Raw genomic sequence first — 23,234 nt, 5'->3', positions numbered from 1 at the left:
ACATGAAATTCGCTCATCTCTAGTCATCAGTATAAAAATCTAGAAAACCCCTTTAATAGCGTTGATCCTGCTGCCATGTTATTTAACTACAGTAGAGTGCATACAAGGCACAACAATGTGTGTAGCGGAGTTCACCTCAGTTAAGGCCTCATGCACACGACCGTGCCGCGTTTTGCGCCAATAATAGGAATGCCTATTCTTGCCCGCAAAACGGATAAGAATAGGACGTTCCTTTTTCTTTTTTGCGGGGCCACAGAACGGAGCAACTGATGCGGACAGCACACGGAGCCCCATTGAAGTGAATGGGTCTGCATCTGAGCCACACAAAATGGGGCTTGGATGCAGACCCAAACAACGTTCGTGTGCATGAGGCCTTATGGTGATATATGGACTTACACAGGACTGCAAGTCAGAGTCAACACAATATACTAAACTTGCAGCTCAAGAGCCGTTGGTGACAAATTCAGCTCTGCTGCATCCGTACAACCTGTATGCACCGCACTACACATATAGAATACTCCCTAAAGCCAAATTTAAGCGTAAAACACAATGAAAAAGCAAGTATACCTTTCCACAAAGAGGAGAGTCCTTCTGTAGGTATTCAGCCGCCAAGATATGTCCGTGTACCACATTTTCCACATACGTGAAATCCACCAAATTCTTCCCGTTTCTAGAAGGACATACAAAGTTATAAAAAGAAAAAGGTACAGCTTGAAGAGGATCCTAAATGTACCAAAATAATCACAAAAATCTTCTTCATTTATCAAAATGGTCTCATAAAAACTGGCCTTGTTGCCCAAAGCAACCAATTACAGTGCAGCTTCTATTTTTCCAAAGCAGTTTTAGAAATGAAAGCCGCGCTCTGATTGGTTGCTATGAAAGACAAGGCCTAAATGAGGCCCAGGGTAGGAAAGGATAACGATAGCGGTAGCAGACATCACCACTTACCCTATCATGACTTTCATTTTGCCCCTTTTTGCGGTATCCACCATTATAGGAACAAGCTGTGGGTCTCTTGGGCCAAATATGCCATGAGGGCGAATAGCCACCGTCATGAAGTTATTTGCTGGGTCATTTGATCCTAAAACCTCCTGCAAAAGATTATACCAATATGGTTATGGTCTGCGGCAAAAATTTTCATATTTACCAACCTATTTACCAACATTTATGTTCGATGCCGGCGGATTAACCCTTTCACAGGCCGCGGTCAGCGCTGACCACGGCACGTGCAGGGTTTACAGAGGGAGGGGGATCCCTCTGATTCCATCGGCTTCCGCGCTGCGCTGGCAGGGGGCCGACGATTGCCATGGCAGCCCGATACCTTACACAGGCATCGGAGCCTGCCAGCTACGGAAGCCCGGGAGATCCAGCCGGCAGGGTCTCCTAGGCAACTGTCAGCGTCTTACTGTGTAAGATGCTGACAGTTCAATTCAGTACAATACATAATGTATTGTACTGAATTGAAACAGGGATAAAACCCTGAAAACGTGAAGTCCCACAGTGGGAGAAACATAAAAAGAAAAAAAAAAGTGAAAAAAAAAAAAGGTGTTTGTTTCTTATAATAAAAAAATTAAAGTTTCAAGAAAGCGCCCCCCTTTTTTCAAAAGAAAGTAAAAAAAAAAAATTTTTTTTAAATGTTTAATTTAAAGACTCTGAGTAAGTAAATTGTACAGGTGAATATAACAAAGTATGTAATATAACTTAGCGGAGACATTTCCTATTGCTCAAAAGGGTTTTCCAAGAGTTTTTTTTTACTAATGACCTATCCTCTGGTCATCCGTGTCTGATTGGTGGGGTTCAGACACCCAGAACCCCTATCGATCGGCTGTTTGAAAACGCACAGGCGTTCACAGTAGGGCCACGGCCTTCTCCAGCTTTTTCTAGGCAATGTGACGTCATCCCCCTAGAGGTTAATGGGGCTGAGCTGATATACAAAGTACAGCCGCTATACAATGTACAGCGCTGTGCTTGGTAAGCTGTGAGAAGGCCGCGACACTACTGTGAGCACTGCTGCCTTTTCAAACAGCTGATTGGCGGGGGTCCCAGGTGTCGTACCCCCACTAATTAGATACTGATAACCAATCTAGAGGTAAAAAAAATAAAAAAAAAAAACTCTCCGAAAAAACCCTTTAAAGTGCACCTTTTTTATTTTAGGTGATTTTTCAGGATAATTATGACTTGTATCTGGCATTTTTACCAGTTTACTCCTCCTCGGTCCATATCTCTAATATCTACGTCTCAGTCTAGTATAAAAAAAAAATAGCATATCCCGGTATCACATCGATCCAGGTACAAAAGTATCGATTGAATATCTGAAAATTGGATACCCGGTGCAACCCTAGTGGAGACTAGCAGCTATGATGTCTTCCATATAGTGTACATGGAGAAAATGGTAGGATCGGTGTCCTAACTCACTCAGAGCCACATAGGACACGATAAAGAAGAACTGAACCGTATTAACATGAATAAAGCACTTGAGGGAGATAGACAATCAGCTGCTGCAACCTCTCTGCTTATAAATCACTGCAGCTCACTCCTTCCAACACGGGTAGCACTGACTGGATAGTGTTTGGCTGTACAGGGACACCCCCCTCCAACTGGTAACACCGCTCTGTACCCTTACTGCAAACTGATAGCAATTTATTCAAAATAGAGAAATGCCACAAGAATAGATGCCCCAGAATTATTACATGGGGAGTGCAAGTAGTTACTAAAACAGACATGTCAGGAGAGGGGACAGGTCCTCTTTAAAATGCGACAATGTGCGGCAAAAAATGTACCAACATTTTGTTGCACAATGCTGGTGTAAAGTAATCCAGTTAATAGGTGGCATAAATATAGACTAGACCAGGCATGCTTAACCTGCGGCCCTCCAGCTGTTGTAAAACTACAACTCCCACAATGCCTTGCTGTATGCTGATAGCTATAGACTGTTCGGGCATGCTGGGAGTTGTAGTTTTGCATCAGCTGGAGGGCTGCAGGTTGAGCATGCCTGGACTAGACGGTATAAGGATGCACCAGATTTATCATCCAGCTTCAGCTACTTTGATAAATTTAGCCCATTTTGTGTCTAAAAATTTGACAGAATTAGGCTATTTTCACACTAGCGTTTTGGCTGGATCCGGCAGGGGTCAGCAAAAACGCTTCCGTTAATAATACAACCGTCTGCATCCATTAGGAACGGATCCGGTTGTATTATCTTTAACATTGCCAAGACGGATCCGTCATGAACTCTATTGAAAGTCAATGGAGGACGGATCCGTTTTCTATTGTGTCAGAGAAAACGGATCCGTCCCCATTGACTTGCATTGTGGGTCATGACGGATTTGTCTTGCTCCGCATCCCAGGACGGAAAGAAAACCGCAGCACTCTGGTATGAGAACGGAACGGAATGCATTCTGGAGCGCTCCGTTCTGTTCATTTACATTGTGTCCCCATGACAATGAATGGGGACAAAATGGAAGTGTTTTTTTCCCCCGGTATTGAGACCCCATGACGAATCTCAATACCGGAAAATATTAACGCTAGTGTGAAAGTAGATTTAGTAAATCTTTTTACTATGTGTCATTATATTGTGCTGCCAGGCTAAATGATGGAAACTTGATGGACACAGTTAGAGTCAATGGGGTCTGCTGGGTGATGTTTGTGTCCGTGTCATACGACGGGTCTGGCATTTTTGTTATTTTTGTTCTTCAGCTCCTAGAACGGAGTAGAACAATTGGAATATAAGAACTGATTTGAATTCGGCCTTAACTGGGGGGAAAAAAACAAAACTGTAAGTAATTCATTAGAAAAAGGGGTCTGCTTTTACTTCCCAGAAACAGTGCCACTCTTTGGCTGCGCCTGGTATTGCAGTGCAATCATAGTCACTTGAATGCTTTGCCAGGTATATCAGATTTACGTTTTTCCCCTGTACTGGGCAATATTGCCCAGGGCTATGTTAGGTGATGGGGCTGGGCCCCCTTCAGTACAAGCAGGGGGTTTAGAAGTGGTGTTCTCAAAGCAATAATGAAAACCCCCTTTCGCCCCTACATGAAGATTGTAAAAGCAGTTTTACCTTTTCTTGCAATATCTTGGTCTCTGTATAATAGTCAATGGGGTTTTGGGCATAAGGAAGGTCCTCGCTTCCATTCTCGATGTCCTTGCCTTCAAATACAACGCTGGCGCTGCTGGTCAACACCAGTTTCTAGACATAAAAGCAAAGACGGGTCAATGCCATCAAGTTCAATGTTCTCTAAAGTTACTACGGTTTTATGTTGCAGAAAAGAATACATTTTGCCGAGATTGGTCACGTACAAAACAGCCTATACAGTGGTCCCTATGCCACCTGCATTTCCATCGCTGGAAGCCCTAGGCTTGATCTATAATGATATTTTCTCATATTTTTCCACAGTTGCGCCTGTGATATAAAAGGATAGAAATGTAAAGTAACAGTCAATTATTCTATATGCACATCGCCACCAAAAAGTCACTTTTTGCAGTGTACCTTCCTATCTTATCGCTATGATATGCCCTTACTTAATGACCGGCGGTCTGACCTCTGGGGCCTCCACCAGCCCTGAGGGGGCTCTGCACTGCCTTCTAAGTTTTTATGCAGGAAAAAAAAAAAAAAAAAAAAAACACGCAGAAACCTTTTTGCAATTCCCTTTATTTTTAGAATCGGCAGATATCCCAAATGTTGGATGATTACCGATCATGAAGTGAAGGAATACCCCTTTAACCCCATCACCATCAAGCAAATTTTACCTATTTGATAAACACACATAAAACAGGAATTAAAAAAATAATATATAAATAAATACCCTATTATACCCCAGTACCCGCATATTTTGAAAGCAGATATCTGCCACATTGCGAAAAAGCCACCGGGCCCTTCACACTCACGAGGGCGCCTTCAGTCAACGATGTCATTTTTGCAAGAAAGGAATAAAAAATAAATAAAAAAAGCACAATATGCGCAGAGGTCATACACACAACGGTGTCCATTTTGCGGGCTGCAAAGTACGGATGCGTTTTGTGTGCCGTCCGCACTTTTTTTTTTCGCAGACCCATTTACTTCAGGAGGTCCGTAGTACGCATTTTGTGAAGATATTCTATCTTTTTGTGGAACAGACATATGGATGCAGAAAGCACAATGGATCGTGCAGATGTCACTTCCGCAAAAAGATAGAACGTGTCCTATACTTGGCTGCAAAACACAGACCATGGACTCATTGAAGTCGATGGGTCCGCCAACCACGTGGATGCAACACGGGCCACAGCTGTATCTGGTGGACGGCATTATGCAGATATCTTCACATATTCTCCTAAATATACTACACGTTGCTGCCATTCAGAAGCCAGTAAACATTTCGGTTGATAAGGGCTTTAAGAAAAAAAAAACAAAAAAAACCTCCTAAACGGGTGGCACATAACTTCTCTCACTGGTAAGAGGTTCCTGTCCTCCTTTCCTATCATATCAAGCAATTGAATTCCTTACTATAGAAGCGTAGGATCTCCACTGGCTTGTGTGGTAAGACACTCTAAAGAGACTCACAGCCGTGGTTCAACGGTTCAACGTGCAGAGACATGCCACGTACGAGAACATGACAGCACTGTCCCAGAAACTGACACACTGAAACAGAAAACAGATCTGGAGCACATTAATCATCCGGATGTCTTTTTTTATTTGCACACATAATTGACTGTGTTCTGCAGTGTCAAAGTAAGCAGATAATCTCCATTTAGTAGTGGCTTGCAACACACTGCCCTGCCTTCTGCTCTTAATCACCCCCCACACCTCGACATGTCACTTCAGATGGGAACTCCCAGCCGCCTCCACCCCGAGGTGGCAGCTATTCAGACAAGTAGGAAAAACTCCTGTGTGATCCGGAAACACATTGGATTATGTATCCACACAAATAATCCTGCCACAAACTCAGCTCTGCTACATTACTACATTCTTTGGACCATAATTGTTGGTACCATTCAGGTAAAGTGTTGACTTCCTGTAGAAATCCGCACCAGGGACGGGTGGAGGTGGGGGCCGTAAGCCAGAATCCGAAAATTGTGCACACATAGGGCTGGCTGGGATCTGTGAGTTGACTGCACAAGTCCTTAAAGGGGTTGCGTCACTAAACATATTCTACATTTTTCAAACCATCACCTGGATCTGAATACTTCTGTAATTGCATGTAATAAAAAAAAATTGTATAGCCAGTGAGCTATTCAATAAAATGTATCTGTACAGCGCCACCTGCTGTTTGTTCCTTTCCTTATTTTTTTGTCTGTCTCACTGAGCTGGTTAAACATGGTCAGTTTAAATCTTGTATATATGTTCTGTTAGAAGCTGTGGCAGTTACAGGGAGAGTCCTGCAGCAGGAAGGACACGCCGCCCTTAGCTGCAGCAGGAAGGACACGCCGCCCTTAGCTGCAGCAGGAAGGACACGCCCCTCCCGTTAGCTGCAGCAGGAAGACACGCCCCTCCCCGTTAGCTGCAGCAGGAAGGACGTGCCCATCCCCGTTAGCTGCAGCAGGAAGGACGTGCCCCTCCCCAGTTAGCTGCAGCAGGAAGGACGTGCCCCTCCCCGTTAGCTGCAGCAGGAAGGACGTGCCCCTCCCCGTTAGCTGCAGCAGGAAGGACGTGCCCCTCCCCCGTTAGCTGCAGCAGGAAGGACGTGCCCCTCCCCCGTTAGCTGCAGCAGGAAGGACGTGCCCCTCCCCCGTTAGCTGCAGCAGGAAGGACGTGCCCCTCCCCCGTTAGCTGCAGCAGCAGGACGTGCCCCCCCCCTTAGCTGCAGCAGCAGGGACATGCCCCCCCTTAGCTGCAGCAGCAGGACATGCCCCCCCTTAGCTGCTGCAGCAGGGACATGCCCCCCCTTAGCTGCAGCAGCAGGGACATGCCCCCCCCTTAGCTGCAGCAGCAGGGACATGCCCCCCCCTTAGCTGCAGCAGAAGGACATGCCCCCCCTTAGCTGCAGCAGAAGGGACGATGCCCCCCCCTTAGCTGCAGCAGCAGGGACATGCCCCCCCCTTAGCTGCAGCAGCGGGACATGCCCCCCCTTAGCTGCAGCAGGCAGGGACATGCCCCCCCCCTTAGCTGCAGCAGCAGGGACATGCCCCCCCCTTAGCTGCAGCAGCAGCTGCAGACATGCCCCCCCCTTAGCTGCAGCAGCAGGCACAGGCCCCGCCCCCCCCTTAGCCCCACCTGCAGCAGCAGAGGAAGGACATGCCCCCCCCCCCTTAGCTGCAGCAGGAAGGACATGCCACCTGAGCTGCCAGGCTGAACGTAATCTAGCAGAGCAATTGGAGCAGTGGATGTGGAGATCTCTGGATCCATGTGAGGTACAGGGCTGCTTCTAGCTTTGATATAAAGAGCTTTTCATGTACTATATGATGTCTGATCTTCGATTTTTTTACATCAATCATAACCCTACCTCCTTAAAGGGGTAATCCCATGAAAAGTATTACTATGCAACAAATATTTGATTTCATTGCATCTGAAATGAAGTATTATTGCAATATACATGCAAAGAAAAATAGTAGCTTTTTAACGTATACTACATTTGCCTCTCTGGTAGCGCCCCCTGCTGTTTCTCCTGTGACTGAAATGCTGGTCCTCCAGGTCCTGCATTCAGTGGCGGACTAACATGCTCACTTTCTTCCCTGCGCCCAGTGCCAGCATGGTGAAGGGACCCCAAAGTGAAGTGGCTCAGACATCTTTTATTCAATTGTCGCTAGTTCTAAATTCATAGAAATGTACAGCGATATCTGTTTAGAAGGTGGACAAGGAAATTGGGGGCGTGGGGCAGGGGAACAGTGCACAGCATAGGGCTATTTAGTAGTGGAATCCATGGACTGTGTGTAGGGGAGGACTGCAATGCATCCTGGGAGATGTAGATGCTTGCTGATGGTGACGCAGGATGAGCTGCTGCCCACCCACAGAAAGTGAGGAGATGAGCTGCTGCCCACCCACAGAAAGTGAGGAGAGTGAGGAGATGAGCTGCTGCCCACCCACAGAAAGTGAGGCGATGAGCTGCAGATGGGTGAGTAAAGAAGCTAAAATGGTAAACTGGAGAGAGGCGGCTTTTGCATTGATATAGTTAAAATAACTGCAGATTTTTTATTATTTTTTATTCATGAGATAACTGCTTGCATTTATCATGTAGACAGAGTTAATACAAGGCACTTACTAATGTATTGTGATTGTCCATATTGCCTCCTTTGCTGGCTGGATTCATTTTTTCATCACATTATACACGGCTCGTTTCCATGGTTACGACCACCCTGCAATCCATCAGTGGTGGTCGTGCTTGCACACTACGAGGAAAAAGCACCATCCTATGTGAACGCCAACAGTCCTGGCCACCAGAGAGGCCGACACTTTTTCCTATTATGTGCAAGCACGACCACCACTGCTGGATTGCAGGGTAGTCGTAACCATGGAAACTAACAGTGTATAATGTGATGGAAAAATGAATCCAGCCAGCAAAGGAGGCAATATGGACAATCACAATACATTAGTAAGTGCCTTGTATTAACTTTCTCTTTATGATAAATGCCACTTGCTGAAGTGAGACGATCCCTTTAAGGGGTTTAGAAACCCCACTTTTACATGCCCTGCTGTTCTGGCCAGAGTTCTGGGCGTCTTTTGCTCTGGAGGACTTGTCGTGTCCTGTGAACCTGCCTAGTACAGGGACGGAGCTTCTGGAAATCACAGGTGTTGCACAGAACCACACATTTTGCAAGTTGCCATGTACATCTGTTAGTCACAGCAGGGCGTTTTACATGACGCAGTAGTATATGCCATCAGTCTGTGATCGAGAGGGGTCTGACCTGTGGTACCTCCACCAATCGTGATTCAGCGTGGTGGCCCCTTCACTGCACAATGGCGCTCTCAGCCGCCCAGCTCCCATGGGGATAAGACCATGAAGTGCCCCCCTATCAGGAGCCCCAAAGCTCAGGCCTTCACCAAACCCCCAGCAATGTGCCATCACCATGAGCTGGGAATACTCCTTTAAATAGACCACTCCTTGCTATCAGATCTCTAAGGGGATCCGCTTTGGATGTGATCAGATCTAGAGCACTGAGCGGCTTTATGATGGATTATTAGAAATTATCAGGCTGGACATAAACACCCTTTAGCCATAACATTAAAACCTGTACTTGTTTAAGCTGCTATGTCCTGTGTGTACAGACCCCTTTTTATTACCAGTAATTGTTTCCGCAATTTGTGCTACAGTAGATCTTCTGTGGGATTAGACCAGGTGGGCTAGACTTAAAAAAGACTTGGCCACCCAATGACCCCCCCCCCATCGCCAGTTCACCGATTGCCCTTCCTTGTACCATTTTTGTTAAAGGGGTTATCCAAGACTATAAAATGCCCCCCCCCCCCCATCTGGTGTTGGAGACGAGCAGCCAATGGCAGGCGGGGACTAGCCTCCCTATCATAGCGTGTGACACTAGGGAGGCTCGTCCCCGCCACCACCTGCCATTGGCTTCTTCCCCCCCCCCCCCCGACACAGGAGGTGCGGGGACCAGGAGCGGCGCAGGGAACTGGGATGATGGTGTATCCCATGGAGCTGGGAGCCAGGTAAGTAGATTCATTGTGAGGGGCCTGGCATATTGGGGGGGCATTTTATCCTCTTGGATAACCCCTTTAAGTACTGATCACTGTATGCCGAGTACACCCCACACTCCATTTTGGAGATGCCCTGACCCAGTAGCCCAACCAACACAATTTTGACTTTGTCAGAATTTCTCAGATGCCCAACACATCAGTTTCAAGTACCGACTTTTCAGTTGCTGCCTAATATATCCCATCCCTTGACAGGTATCAGTGTCATAAGATGATCAATATTATTCACCCAGTTTTACTGTTATGGTAGTATTACAGCTGAGCCCCATTCACTTTGATGGAGCTGATTTGCAATACCAGACACAACCCATGGACAGGTGTAGTGCTGTTTTCAGAAGAAAGCGGCCATGTTTTTCTAGCCCTGGATAAGCATGCACTGAAGGGATCAGGCAATACGTGTGGTCAGGAGACAGGCAGCGGTCAGGGCAGACGGAGTCTGTACAAATCCATAAAACAAGTGCAAGGTCAGGACAGGCAGCAATGGGGAAATACGGCAGGGAGGCAAAGGGCAGGTCGGGGAGCAGATCAGAATCGATAAACAGGTGTAGGTTTGGTACACGGGCTGACAGAGGCACACTTTCACTAGTGAACTAGCACATTAGGAACCTAAAGCTCAGGCACCCCTCTCTTGGGAAAGGCTCCTTAAGTACCTGCAGGTGTCCAGCCATTGGCTGGCAGAGACTGGAGCAATTGTGCACTGGCCCTTTAAAAGTTGAGAAGCACCTGCACACAAGAGACAGGAAGAGGCTTTGCTGCCTGTGGCCTCCAGCAAGGGACACAGGACTCCAGCGCTGTCCCCGCTAAGGCAAAGCTGACCTAGCGGATCCCAGTCCCTGGCCACCCACCGGGCAAGAGAGGTCATTTCAGATTTTTCAAACCAGTGGACTGCATCGAATACACTCACATATGTGTATGATACTATGCACATGTCCGTCCATGTCTGATATTGTGTATTTCCTGAAGCTCAGGCATCAGCACTCTACCGGGGAAGTTCTTCAGGAGCCAGAGGACGGGGTAAATACCCGTGAGACCAGCATGGGGCTATTCTTGCTTCCCAGCAGATGGAAGATATTATATGATATTATGGGAATAGTAGTAACAACACTATATTAGGGGGTTGCTTTATAAGCAATTACCTTTACTTCTGTCTCATGAATCCACAATTTTTTGTAACTCAAAGTCGTCAAGAGGCGTTCATAAAAACTAATGCAGAGTAACAAAGATCTATTAGAAGTTTCATCATTTCCAGCAGGGTAAAGCAAGGTCAGTGGTGGGCTAGAATCTAGTATAATCAGGGATGGGAAGACTTCACCTTACAGGCTGGGACATGACCGGTAGTTAGGATTACACAATCACTGGCTTATAAATAGTATTAATATTACAGATCACAATTTGAATGCCAGGTGACTCCAGTGTTCAGGTATGTACAGCGGCCATGATGGCAAATGTTATGTAAGCAGTGAAACTGGTCGTATTACATCGAAGAGCTTGTTTATTGCCTGTCGTTTTTACGGCAATGGAAATAGGAGATGCTGACAGGACAGAGAGGACGTCTACACAACCTGCAGCCATGAGAAGCGTGGGACTTAGGCTCCATTCACACGTCCGCAATTCTGTTCCGCATTTTGCAGAACGGTATTGCGGACCCATTCATTTCTATGGGGCCGCACTATGTGCTGCCCCGGATCCGTTCTTCTGGGTCAGCAATTCCGTTCCCGGAAAAAATAGAACATGTCCTATTCTTGTCCGCAATTGCGGACAAGAATAGGCATTTTCTATTAAGTGGCGGCGATGTGCGGTCCGCAAAATGCGGAGCACACATTGCCGGTGGCCGTGTTTTGCGGATCCGCAAAACACTTACGGAAGTGGGAACGGACCCTAAAAAGTGGCAGGGATTTATGACCAGCTAAGGGTACTTTCACACTAGCGTTATTCTTTTCCGGTGTTGAGTTCCGTCCTCGGGGTTCAATACTGGAAAAAAACTGATTAGTTCTATCCTAATGCATTCTGAATGGAGTCATTCCGTTCAGGATGCATCAATTCAGCCCCGCTTACGTTTTTTTGGCCGGAGAAAATACCGCAGCAATGCTGCAGTTTTCTCTCCGGCCAAAAATCCTGAACACTTGCCGGATCCGGCATTAATTTCAATTGAAATGTATTAGTGCCGGATCCGGCATTAAGTGTTCCGCAAAACGGATCCGTGCGCAGACCTTTAAAAAAATGCAAAAAAAATTAAATAAAATACCGCATTCCGTTTTTGCGGATGACACCGGAGAGGACGGATGCGGTATTGTAATGCATTTGTCAGACGGATCCGCATCCGGATCCGCCTGAAAAATGCCATCCGTTTGCGTCTGGATTGCCAGAATCGTCTGCTGCAAGTGTGAAAGTACCCTAGGAGGTGACAACACTTCCATGTTCAGCTCATCAAAGCACAGCCGAAGGCCACCTGCACATGGGTACGGGGTGAATGCACACAAGATCCGCACATATGTCCGTGTGGATTAATGTGCGTTTCTGCAGCATAGCCGCACCAAAGTCCGCAATTTCTAACAGCGCTTTTTGGTGTGGATTTGATGCCGTTTTGCCGCAGATCTCAGCCTTCCATTGAAAAGGGTGAAATCCGCAGCTAAAAACGCAAACAAAATTGACATGCTGCAGATTTTTCCGCGCTGCAGGTCAGTTTCCGCACGGAAAACATTTGCAAAGAGTACATGAGATTGTGTCATCTCACACACTTTGCTGGTACTGTAATACGCTTTCTGTTTTCTGTGCGGGGAAAAAAACCGCACGTATTCTGCAACGCGTTCAGGTGGCCTCGGCTATAGCCGAGAGAACCACAGGGCTCCAGACAAAAAAAATAAAAAAAATCAAGGAGCCATTGGCTCCTAACCTGAAAAATTTAGTCGCCAAATGAAATTTTTAGTCGCCAAATTTAAAATACATTTTATATAGCTGGATGCTACAGCCCACGCAGGTAAAGGGGTTGTGCACTCATTTCCTAGCCAGATTCGCATTGGTAATCCGTGTGCTCTCTGCATCTGTATGTCTGTTCCACGGCCCCCCAAAAATATAGAACATGTCCTATTCTTGTCCGCACCACGGACAAGGATAGGACTGTTCTATGATGGGCCGGACGTTCAGTAAAACGCAGAACGCACTGGGCCTCTATCCATGTTTTGCGGACCGCAAAATATCCAACGGTCGTGTGCATGAGTCCTTACAAAAAGGGTGACATTTGCAACATAAATGGACATGATGTAGATGTTTCTTGTGGAAAGTGTCTGCAGAGAGTGGATGAATTTATTAAACTTTCCTAAAATCCCTAAAATGTATTTTCGCAACGTCCTGCAGGAAGACTGTTGCGCTTATTACAGGAACAGGCGCCAGTGTCAGCTCAGTCCTGGCGGAAGCACATCACTGCCCCTGCCTGTGCCCGCTCCACAAAGCCTGGCACAGCACTTTAGCTCAGGGTCTCCTGTACTGACAGGTTATGCAGAGATTTAAGAATAAGCGCTTTTTGGCATATGTTTTTATTTTATTTATTTTTTATACACGCACTGGCCCAGATTTACTAATCCTGTAGATGGCGTGAAGTTAGACCGGCAGCCCAGACCTGCACCAGATCTATCACAGGGGGTCAGGCTGGAGGATAAATCTAATGCAGGGACAGACCCTTAAGGGTCCATTCACATGTCCGTAAAACACGGACAACCGGCCATGTACTTCTGCTTTCCCTCAGTATAGAATGGTGTACTGTAGACCACTGTGCTTCTCAATGCAGCAAAAAACAATGTACGTCGATGAATTCCAGGCGGCGTATGCACTAACGTGAGCAGTAATGGCAGCAATTTCCTGATCGCGCAAAACACAAGGGGCGAGGCAGTTTACCTTATATTCTTCTTCCAGTGGCTTAGAAGAACACTCCATTTCATCAGTTATCAAAGATTTAGCTCTATTCCATTAATCGGTAGCTGCCCTTTAAAGGGGTTCTCCGGGAATTAATAAAATATATGTTATTGAAAATACTTAAATATCCCTTTAGGCTACTTTTACACTCATGTTTAGTGCAGATCCATCATGGATCAACACAGAGGGATCAATACAACCGTCTGCATCTGTTCAGAACGGATCCGTTTGTATTATCTCTAACATAGCCAAGACAGATCCATCTTGAACTCCACTGAAAGTCAATGGGGGACGGATCCGTTTTCTATTGTGCCAGATTGTGTCATAGAAAATGGATCCGTCCCCATTGACTTACATTGTGTGCCAGGACAAACCTGTTTGGCTCCGTTTCGTCAGATGGACACCATAACGCGTTTTGGTGTCCGCTTCCAGAGCGGAATGGAGACGGAACGGAGGCAAACTGACGCATTCTGAGAGGATCCTTTTCCATTCAGAATGCTTTAGGGCAAAACTGAGCCGTTTGGGACCGCTTGTGAGAGCCCTGAAACGGATCTCACAAACGGAAACCAAAACGTCAGTGTGAAAGTATTCTTAATATAAATATATTCCCAAAAACCTTTCATTAGTTAGAATGGCTTATTTTGTCCGGAGAGCAACCATTAGGAGAAATAAAATGTCCGCCGTCCTATTAGTGCACACAAAACCTGTCCTAACCACACAGGAGTACAAGTTACTTCAGAACACTGAGCTACAGAGCTGCCTCATCCTCCTCTCTACTCGTCAAGGATTATGATTTTTTACTTCTTGTCTCCTCCTCCATTCCCACAGCAGCTAAAGTCAGTGTTGTGAAGTAACTTCTCCCGCTGTGTGCTTTAGGACAGGTTTTGTGTGCACTAATAGGACGGCGGCCATTTTTTTTCTCCCTGATGATTGCTCCCCAGACAAAACGAGCCATTATAACTAATGAAAGATATTTGGGAATATATTTATAATAAATTAATATTTAAGTATTTTCATTTTCTTAATTCCCGGAGAACCCTTTTAACCACCTCAGCCCCCAGTGCTTAAACACCCTGAAAGACCAGGCCACTTTTTACACTTCTGACCTACACTACTTCACAGTTTATTGCTCGGTCATGCAACTTACCACCCAAATGAATTTTACCTCCTTTTCTTCTCACTAATAGAGCTTTCATTTGGTGGTATTTCATTGCTGCTGACATTTTTACTTTTTTTTGTTATTAATCGAAATTTAAAACGATTTTTTTTGCAAAAAATGACATTTTTCACTTTCAGGTGTAAAATTTTGCAAAAAAAACGACATCCATATATAAATTTTTCTCTAAATGTATTGTTCTACATGTCTTTGATAAAAAAAAAAAATGTTTGGGTGAAAAAAAAATGGTTTGGGTAAAAGTTATAGCATTTACAAACTATGGTACAAAAATGTGAATTTCCGCTTTTTGAAGCAGCTCTGACTTTCTGAGCACCTGTCATGTTTCCTGAGGTTCTACAATGCCCAGACAGTACAAACACCCCACAAATGACCCCATTTCGGAAAGTAGACACCCTAAGGTATTCGCTGATGGGCATAGTGAGTTCATAGAACTTTTTATTTTTTGTCACAAGTTAGCTGAAAATGTTTTTTTTTTTTTTTTTCTTACAAAGTCTCATATTCCACTAACTTGTGACAAAAAATAAAAAGTTCTATGAACTCACTATGCCCATCACGAAATACCTTGGGGTCTCTTCTTTTCAAAATGGGGTCACTTGTGGGGTAGTTATACTGCCCTGGCATTCTAGGGGCCCAAATGTGTGGTAAGGAGTTTGAAATCAAATTCTGTAAAAAATGACCAGTGAAATCCGAAAGGTGCTCTTTGGAATATGGGCCCCTTTGCCCACCTAGGCTGCAAAAAAGTGTCACACATCTGGTATCTCTGTATTCAGGAGAAGTTGGGGAATGTGTTTTGGGGTGTCTTTTTACATATACCCATGCTGGGTGATACTGCCCTGGCATTTTCCAGGGGCCCTAATGTGTGGTAAGTAGGTAAATGACCTGTGAAATCCGAAAGGTGCTCTTTGGAATGTGGGCCCCTTTGCCCACCTAGGCTGCAAAAAAGTGTCACACATCTGGTATCTCTGTATTCAGGAGAAGTTGGGGAATGTGTTTTGGGGTGTCTTTTTACATATACCCATGCTGGGTGATACTGCCCTGGCATTTTCCAGGGGCCCTAATGTGTGGTAAGTAGGTAAATGACCTGTGAAATCCGAAAGGTGCTCTTTGGAATGTGGGCCCCCTTTGCCCACCTAGGCTGTAAAAAAGTGCCACACATGTGGTATCGCCGTACGCAGGAGAAGTTGGGGAATGTGCTTTGGTGTGTCATTTTACATATACCAATGCTGGGTGAGATAAATATCTTGGTCAAATGCCAACTTTGTATAAAAAAATGGGAAAAGTTGTCTTTTGCCAATATATTTCTCTCACCCAGCATGGGTATATGTAAAATGACACCCCAAAACACATTGCCCAACTTCTCCTGAATACGGCGATACCAGATGTGTGACACTTTTTTGCAGCCTAGATGCGCAAAGGGGCCCACATTCCTTTTATGAGGGCATTTTTAGACATTTGGATCCAGACTTCTTCTCACGCTTTAGGGCCCCTAAAATGCCAGGGCAGTATAAATACCCCACATGTGACCCCATTTTGGAAAGAAGACACCCCAAGGTATTCAATGAGGGGCATGGCGAGTTCATAGAAATTTTTTTTTTTTGGCACAAGTTAGCGGAAATTGATTTTATTTATTTTTTTCTCACAAAGTCTCCCTTTCCGCTAACTTGGGACAAAAATTTCAATCTTTCATGGACTCAATATGCCCCTCACGGAATACCTTGGGGTGTCTTCTTTCCAAAATGGGGTCACATGTGGGGTATTTATACTGCCCTGGCATTCTAGGGGGCCCTAAAGCGTGAGAAGAAGTCTGGAATATAAATGTCTAAAAATTTTTACGCATTTGGATTCCGTGAGGGGTATGGTGAGTTCATGTGAGATTTAATTTTTTGACACAAGTTAGTGGAATATGAGACTTTGTAAGAAAAAAATAATAATTTCCGCTAACTTGGGCCAAAAAAAATGTCTGAATGCAGCCTTACAGGGGGGTGATCAATGACAGGGGGGTGATCAATGACAGGGGGGTGATCAGGGAGTCTATAAGGGGTGATCACCACAGTCATTGATCACGCCACTGTAAGGCTCCATTCAGACGTCCGTATGCGTTTTGCGGATCCGATCAGTCTATCAGTGGATCCGTAAAAATCATGCGGACATCTGAATGGAGCTTTACAGGGGGGTGATCACCACAGTCATTGATCACGCCCCTGTAAAGCTCCATTCAGACGTCCGTATGCGTTTTACGGATCCACTGATAGACTGATCGGATCCGCAAAACGCATACGGACGTCTGAATGGAGCCTTACAGGGGCGTGATCAATGACTGTGGTGATCACCCCATATAGACTCCCTGATCACCCCCCTGTCATTGATTACCCCCCTGTCATTGGAGTCTATATGGGGTGATCACCACAGTCATTGATCACGCCCCTGTAAGGCTCCATTCAGACGTCCGTATGCGTTTTGCGGATCCGATCAGTCTATCAGTGGATCCGTAAAAATCATGCGGACATCTGATGGAGCTTTACAGGGGGGGTAATCAATGACGGGGGTGATCAGGGAGTCTATATGGGGTGATCACCACAGTCATTGATCACGCCCCTGTAAGGCTCCATTCAGACGTCCGTATGAGTTTTGCGGATCCGATCAGTCTATCAGTGGATCCGTAAAAATCATGCGGACATCTGAATGGAGCTTTACAGGGGGGTAATCAATGACAGGGGGGTGATCAGGGAGTCTATATGGGGTGATCACCACAGTCATTGATCACGCCCCTGTAAGGCTCCATTCAGACGTCCGTATGCGTTTTGCGAATCCGATCAGTCTATCAGTGGATCCGTAAAAATCATGCGGACATCTGAATGGAGCTTTACAGGGGGGTGATCAATGACAGGGGGGTGATCAGGGAGTCTATATGGGGTGATCAGGGGCGAATAAGGGGTTAATAAGTGACGGGGGGGGGGGGGGGGGGGTGTAGTGTAGTGTAGTGTAGTGTGGTGCTACATATTACTGAGCTATCTGTGTCCTCTGGTGGTCGATCCAAACAAAGGGGACCACCAGAGGACCAGGTAGCAGGTATATCAGACGCTGTTATCAAAACAGCGTCTAATATACCTGTTAGGGGTTAAAAAAATCACATCTCCAGCCTGCCAGCGAACGATCGCCGCTGGCAGGCTGGAGATCCACTCGCTTACCTTCCGATCCTGTGAACGCGCGCGCCTGTGTGCGCGCGCGTTCACAGGAAATATCGCGTCTCGCGAGAGGACGCGCCGGCGCATCCAGGAGGAATGAATCAACCACCTCCAGGACGCGTCTGTGCGTACAGCGGTCCGGAGGTGGTTAAAGAGGACCTTTCATCAGTTTTGACATAGGCCAATTATGGTATTACCTTGTAGGGCGGCCCCCACTGATGCCATGGGTGTTTTTTTTTTTTTTTTCAAAAGACCCCCCCCCCCCTTTCCCCTGTGGCCTCCCCGATGATTGGGCGCGCTGTATTACAATGAGCAGTATACTCGCAATGGGGAGGGGACGCAGTCTTCTGCTGTGGGCGTCTCCTTCTCCCTGGCTGTGAGCGCGATCCAATCAGAGCGGACTGCACACAGCCAGGGAGGAGGAATCTCACGAGAACTTGAGCTACTTCTCCCTGGCTGTGTGCGGTCCGCTCTGATTGGATCGCGCTCACAGCCAGGGAGAAGGAGACGCCCACAGCAGAAGACTGTGTCCCCTCCCCATTGCGAGTATACTGCTCATTATAATACAGCGCACCAAATCATCGGGGGGGGGGGGGCTTAAAAAAATTTAAAAAAATAAAAACTCCCATGGAATCAGAGGGGGCCGCCCTACAAGGTAATACCATAATAAGCCTATGTCAAAACTGATGAAAGGTCCTCTTTAAAGTGTCACTGTAAGTAGAAAGCAACACTATAACAAGGGCCCCACTGATTGGAGGAGAGATTTATTCTGAATTGCTGCCCACGTCTCTCGTCCAGTTGCCCTTTTACTGGGGTGCTGAGGGCAGAGACACTAAATATTACATTGTGAGGTTTCTAGTCACCTGGACGCCGGCTTCTTTGCAGGCTTGGATGACGGTCCTCGTTCCTGTGTAGTTGACTTTATAGAACAGCTCCTTGTTGTTGCTAGAAGGGGCTGGTGATGCGCAATGGAAGACGACGCTCACACCTTGGAGGGCCGGCATCAAATCCTGCGAGAATAACATAGGAGGTAAAATCTCCCGCTACATAAATGTCATCAACGTAACTTATGTACATAAAAACTACAACCACAAGCAGCGGCACTGCACCAAAGTGTCTTATTTGTGGATTTTGACATGGATTTACCCCACATCTCACCCTTTGCAATGCAAAAGGTGAAATCTGCACTTGAAAGCTATGGAAACCTTCAGGGCAATTTTTTTGGGCTTTTTTTTTTTTCCACATTAGTCACTTTAGGCTAAAATAATTTTAGCAATTTGTCTTTATAAAAAAAGTTCAGAAGTTTTATTGATATAGGGGTCACATTTCAGTCTATTTGCAGACCGTCGCTGTCAGATGACGGTTCACATACAGCTCTTATCTCTGATCTCCTGAAACACTTATAATATCTAAATTGTTATCAAACTGATACATATGAAAAATATGGCTTAAATGTGTATTTCTGAGGTCAGGAGATCAAAGATAAGAGCTACCCATGAGCCCTCAACTGACCGGTAAAATTGCAAAAATGATTTTTAGCCCAAAACGAGCAGAAGGCAATCATTTTCAAAAACATTTCCTGAAGGTGTTCAAAGCCTTTAAAATTTGCACAAACAACTGACATGATGTGGACTTCAAAATCCGCACCATAGGTCAATTTCCATGTGGAAAATGTCTAAACGATCTCATCTATTTAGCTGGTAATGTATCATACTGCAGATTTTCTGCATGAAAATTCACGTGGACAATCTGCGCGTTATAGGCACCGCTTGCATATACCCATATGCTAGGTCACTGCTGAGACTTTCAGGTCTTCTTACCGTTTTACTACATAGATCACCAATGAAAAACTGCACCCGATCATTCTCAAAGCCCTGACGGATGTCAAACACATTGACGGAGTATCCTTTATCCAACAGGCGCTCCACCATGTGCTGTCCAAGGAATCCAGATCCACCGACCACAGTGCACTTCTTGCTGGCCTAGAACACAGAAGAGGACTTTATTAACCACTTGTGGACTGCCTAAAACCTCGAATGTTCTTAAACCATCTCTGCAAAGGCTGGAGAGGAGAGCCAGCTGTAGGCTACCATCTCAGCCTTCCTGAATGCTGGAGTCATCGACCATTGCTGTGTATTCAGTGATCACTGCTGCAGTCCATATTCTGGTTGCTGCAGGAGCTGCTGGGTCTTAGGGCACATCCACACTGTGGAATTATCTTCTGGATCTGGGACGCTCTGCAACAATAGCCATGAGAGATTTACACCCCATGGCTTTCAATGGGAAGCAACAGTGTGGCCTTTATGGGAGCAGATTTTCTTTGTGAGTGGATCTGAAATCTACGTCAATAAGTGACCACAGCTTGGAAACTACTGTGGGTGCCACATGTGGATTAGCCCCACTAAATGGGGCCAATAGTCATGTGGATCTGCTGCACATCTAAGGCTGAGGTTCACACGAGCGTGTCCGGATAAGGTCCGGATGCGTTGCGGCAAACCCACGCGAGTAGGTACCCAATTGCAGTCAGTTTTGACTGCGATTGCGTTCCGTTGTTCAGTTTTTTATCGCGCGTGTGCAATGTGTTTTGCACGCGCGTGATAAAAAACTGACTGTGGTACCCAGACCCGAACTTCTTCACAGAAGTTCAGGTTTGGTGGTGTGTAGATATTATTTTCCCTTATAGCATGGTTATAAGGGAAAATAATAGCATTCTGAATACAGAATGTATAGTAGGTGGTCAATTGAGGGTTAAAAAAATAAATAAAAATTAACTCACCTTCTCCTCTTGATCGCGTAGCTGCCGGTCTCTTCTTACTTCTTTAATCATGAGCTGCCGGCTAAAGGACCTGTGGTGATGTCAATCACATGGTCCATCACCACGGCGATGGACCATGTGAGTGGACCATGTGATATGATGTCACCACAGGTCCTTTAGCCGGAAGCTCATGATTAAAGAAGTAAGAAGAGACCGGCAGCTACGCGATCAAGAAGAGAAGGCGAGTTAATTATTTTTAATTTTTTAACCCTTAATTGACCACCTACTGAGCATTCTGTATTAAAGAATGCTATTATTTTCCCTTATAACCATGTTATAAGGGAAAATAATACAGTGTATAGACTGTCATCTTAGCAACCATGCGTGAAAATCGCACCGCATCCGCACTTGATTGCGGGTGCTTGCGATATTCACGCAGCCCCATTCACTTCTATGGGGCCTGCGTTGCGTGATAAGCGCACAATATAGAGCATGCTGCGATTTTCACGCAACGCATAAGTGATGCGTGAAAATCACAGCTCATGTGCACAGCCCCATAGAAGTGAATGGGTCCAGATTCAGTGCGGGTGCAATGCGTTCACCTCCCGCATTGCACCCGTGCGGAAAACTCGCCCGTGTGAACTCAGCCTAAGTCCAAATCCACGTGTCAGCTGCAGGTTTCTGCAGCAAATTCAGCAGTGGGTTTTTACAAACCTAGCCTTTACAGACAAAAGGAAATCCATGGAGAGCGTGGTGCGTCCTGTCTAAGGGGGCTTGCACTAGTGGTTATTAAATAGCAGCCAAGCTAAATATTTGAGATTCACCCCCAAAAAGACAATTAGATTAGTCGTACTTGGGCTCCATGCCAGCTGATCGATATTTGAACAATAACTTACAGATTCCCCTGCCACCTCACTCGTGGTCTTAAGGAGAAGTGATTGGTCTGCAAATTACAGCTGCATCTACGGAGATGGATTTTCGAAGAAGAGATAGACCATTTAAAGGAATGTGTCATCAAAAAATGACCTATTATTTGAATCACATTTTTAAGGCTACTTTCACACTTGCGGCAGGACAGATCCAACATGCTGTTCACCATGTCGGATCCGTCCTGCGGCTATTTCGCCGCGCCGCCGGATCGCCGTGAAAGCCGCTGGACTAAAAAGCCTGACATGCAGTAATTTTAGTCCAGCGGCCTTTCGCCGTGCTGCGCTGGAGCTCCGCCCCCATCCCCATTATAGTCAATAGGGACGGAGCGGCGGTCCGGCGGCACGGCGAAATAGCCGCAGGACGGATCCGACATGGTGAACAGCATGTCGGATCCGTCCTGCCGCAAGTGTGAAAGTACCCTTAGTTAAACACATTTTTAAAGATTTTTATTTTTTATTTTCCATCTCAATATCTATATCTAAACAAAAACCATAAATTCCTGCAGTTTTCACACTGGCTACTAAGCCTAATACTAGGCACCACTTCTTGGTCTGTACAGAGCACTTTACTGCAGTTATTTCCTTATCATTACAAGCAGATATCACCTCTGTGTACAGATAAGACAGGATCCCCCATTCACAATAAGTGACTGTCAAAGCTTCTCTATTATTTCCACAGGTCACAGAGCCTGCCTATAAAACTCTCCCATAGAAATCAATGAGGTCCCCTCCTGTCCATTGTGCCGTAAAGAAATTCTTTAAATGCCATGAAGAACAGCTCGGGCAAGAACAGCTCCTGTCCTGAACTCCCAGCACTGACTATGTAACCCTTAGAGGTCTGGAATGTATTGGATAATGCTGATAGCATTATGTCACTGCTATACAATACATTCCAAAACTGTAAGGCCCCTTGCAGACGAGCATGTCTGGATGCGTCCCGGTGCATTGCGGCAAACCCGCGCGAGTAGGTACGCAATTGCAGTCAGTTTTGACTGCGCTTGCGTTCTGATGTTCAGTTTTTATTGCGCAGGTGCAATGTGTTTTGCACGCGCGTGATAAAAAACTGACTGTGGTACCCAGACCCGAACTTCTTCACAGAAGTTCAGGTTTGGGTTAGTTGTAGTGTAGATTGTATTATTTCCCCTTATAACATGGTTATAAGGGAAAATAATAGCATTCTGAAAACAGAATGCAAAGTAAAATAGGGCTGGAGGGGTTAAAAAAAAAATAAAAAAATATTGAACTCACCTTAATCCACTTGTTCGCGTAGCCGGCATCTCTTCTGTCTTGTTGTGAGAGGAATAGGACCTTTGATGACGTCACTACGCTCATCACATGGTCCGTCACATGATCCATCACTATGGTGATGGATCATGTGACGGACCATGTGATGAACGTGCGCGAACAAGTGAATTAAGGTGAGTTCAATTATTTTTATATTTTTTTTTTAACCCCTCCAGCCCTGTTTTACTATGCATTCTGTATTCAGAATGCTATTATTTGCCCTTATAACCATGTTATAAGGGGAAATAATAACGATTGGGTCCCCATCCCGATCGTCACTTAGCAACCGTACGTGAAAATCGCACTGCATCCGCACTTGCTTGCGATTTTCATGCAACCCTATTCATTTCTATGGGGCCTGCGTTACGTGAAAAACGCA

The 23,234-nt window shown here is 45.8% G+C and overlaps 1 protein-coding gene across 1 annotated transcript in view; it reads right to left on the bottom strand.

Moving 5' to 3' along the window:
* Positions 1-23,234, bottom strand: part of NSDHL (NAD(P) dependent steroid dehydrogenase-like) — a 30,013-nt gene that overhangs the window by 3,007 nt on the left and 3,772 nt on the right. Inside the window, exons 3-7 of the mRNA XM_040405568.1 lie at positions 19,708-19,869; positions 18,751-18,897; positions 4,058-4,186; positions 949-1,091; positions 568-670 (exon numbers count right to left, since the gene is read on the bottom strand). Coding sequence (XP_040261502.1) covers positions 568-670; positions 949-1,091; positions 4,058-4,186; positions 18,751-18,897; positions 19,708-19,869 — 684 coding nt within the window. The remainder of the gene's footprint in view (positions 1-567; positions 671-948; positions 1,092-4,057; positions 4,187-18,750; positions 18,898-19,707; positions 19,870-23,234) is intronic.

This window comes from Bufo bufo, chromosome 8 (assembly GCF_905171765.1).
Source record: "Bufo bufo chromosome 8, aBufBuf1.1, whole genome shotgun sequence".
Lineage (NCBI taxonomy): Eukaryota > Metazoa > Chordata > Amphibia > Anura > Bufonidae > Bufo > Bufo bufo.
This window is presented reverse-complemented; position numbering and strand designations above follow the sequence as displayed.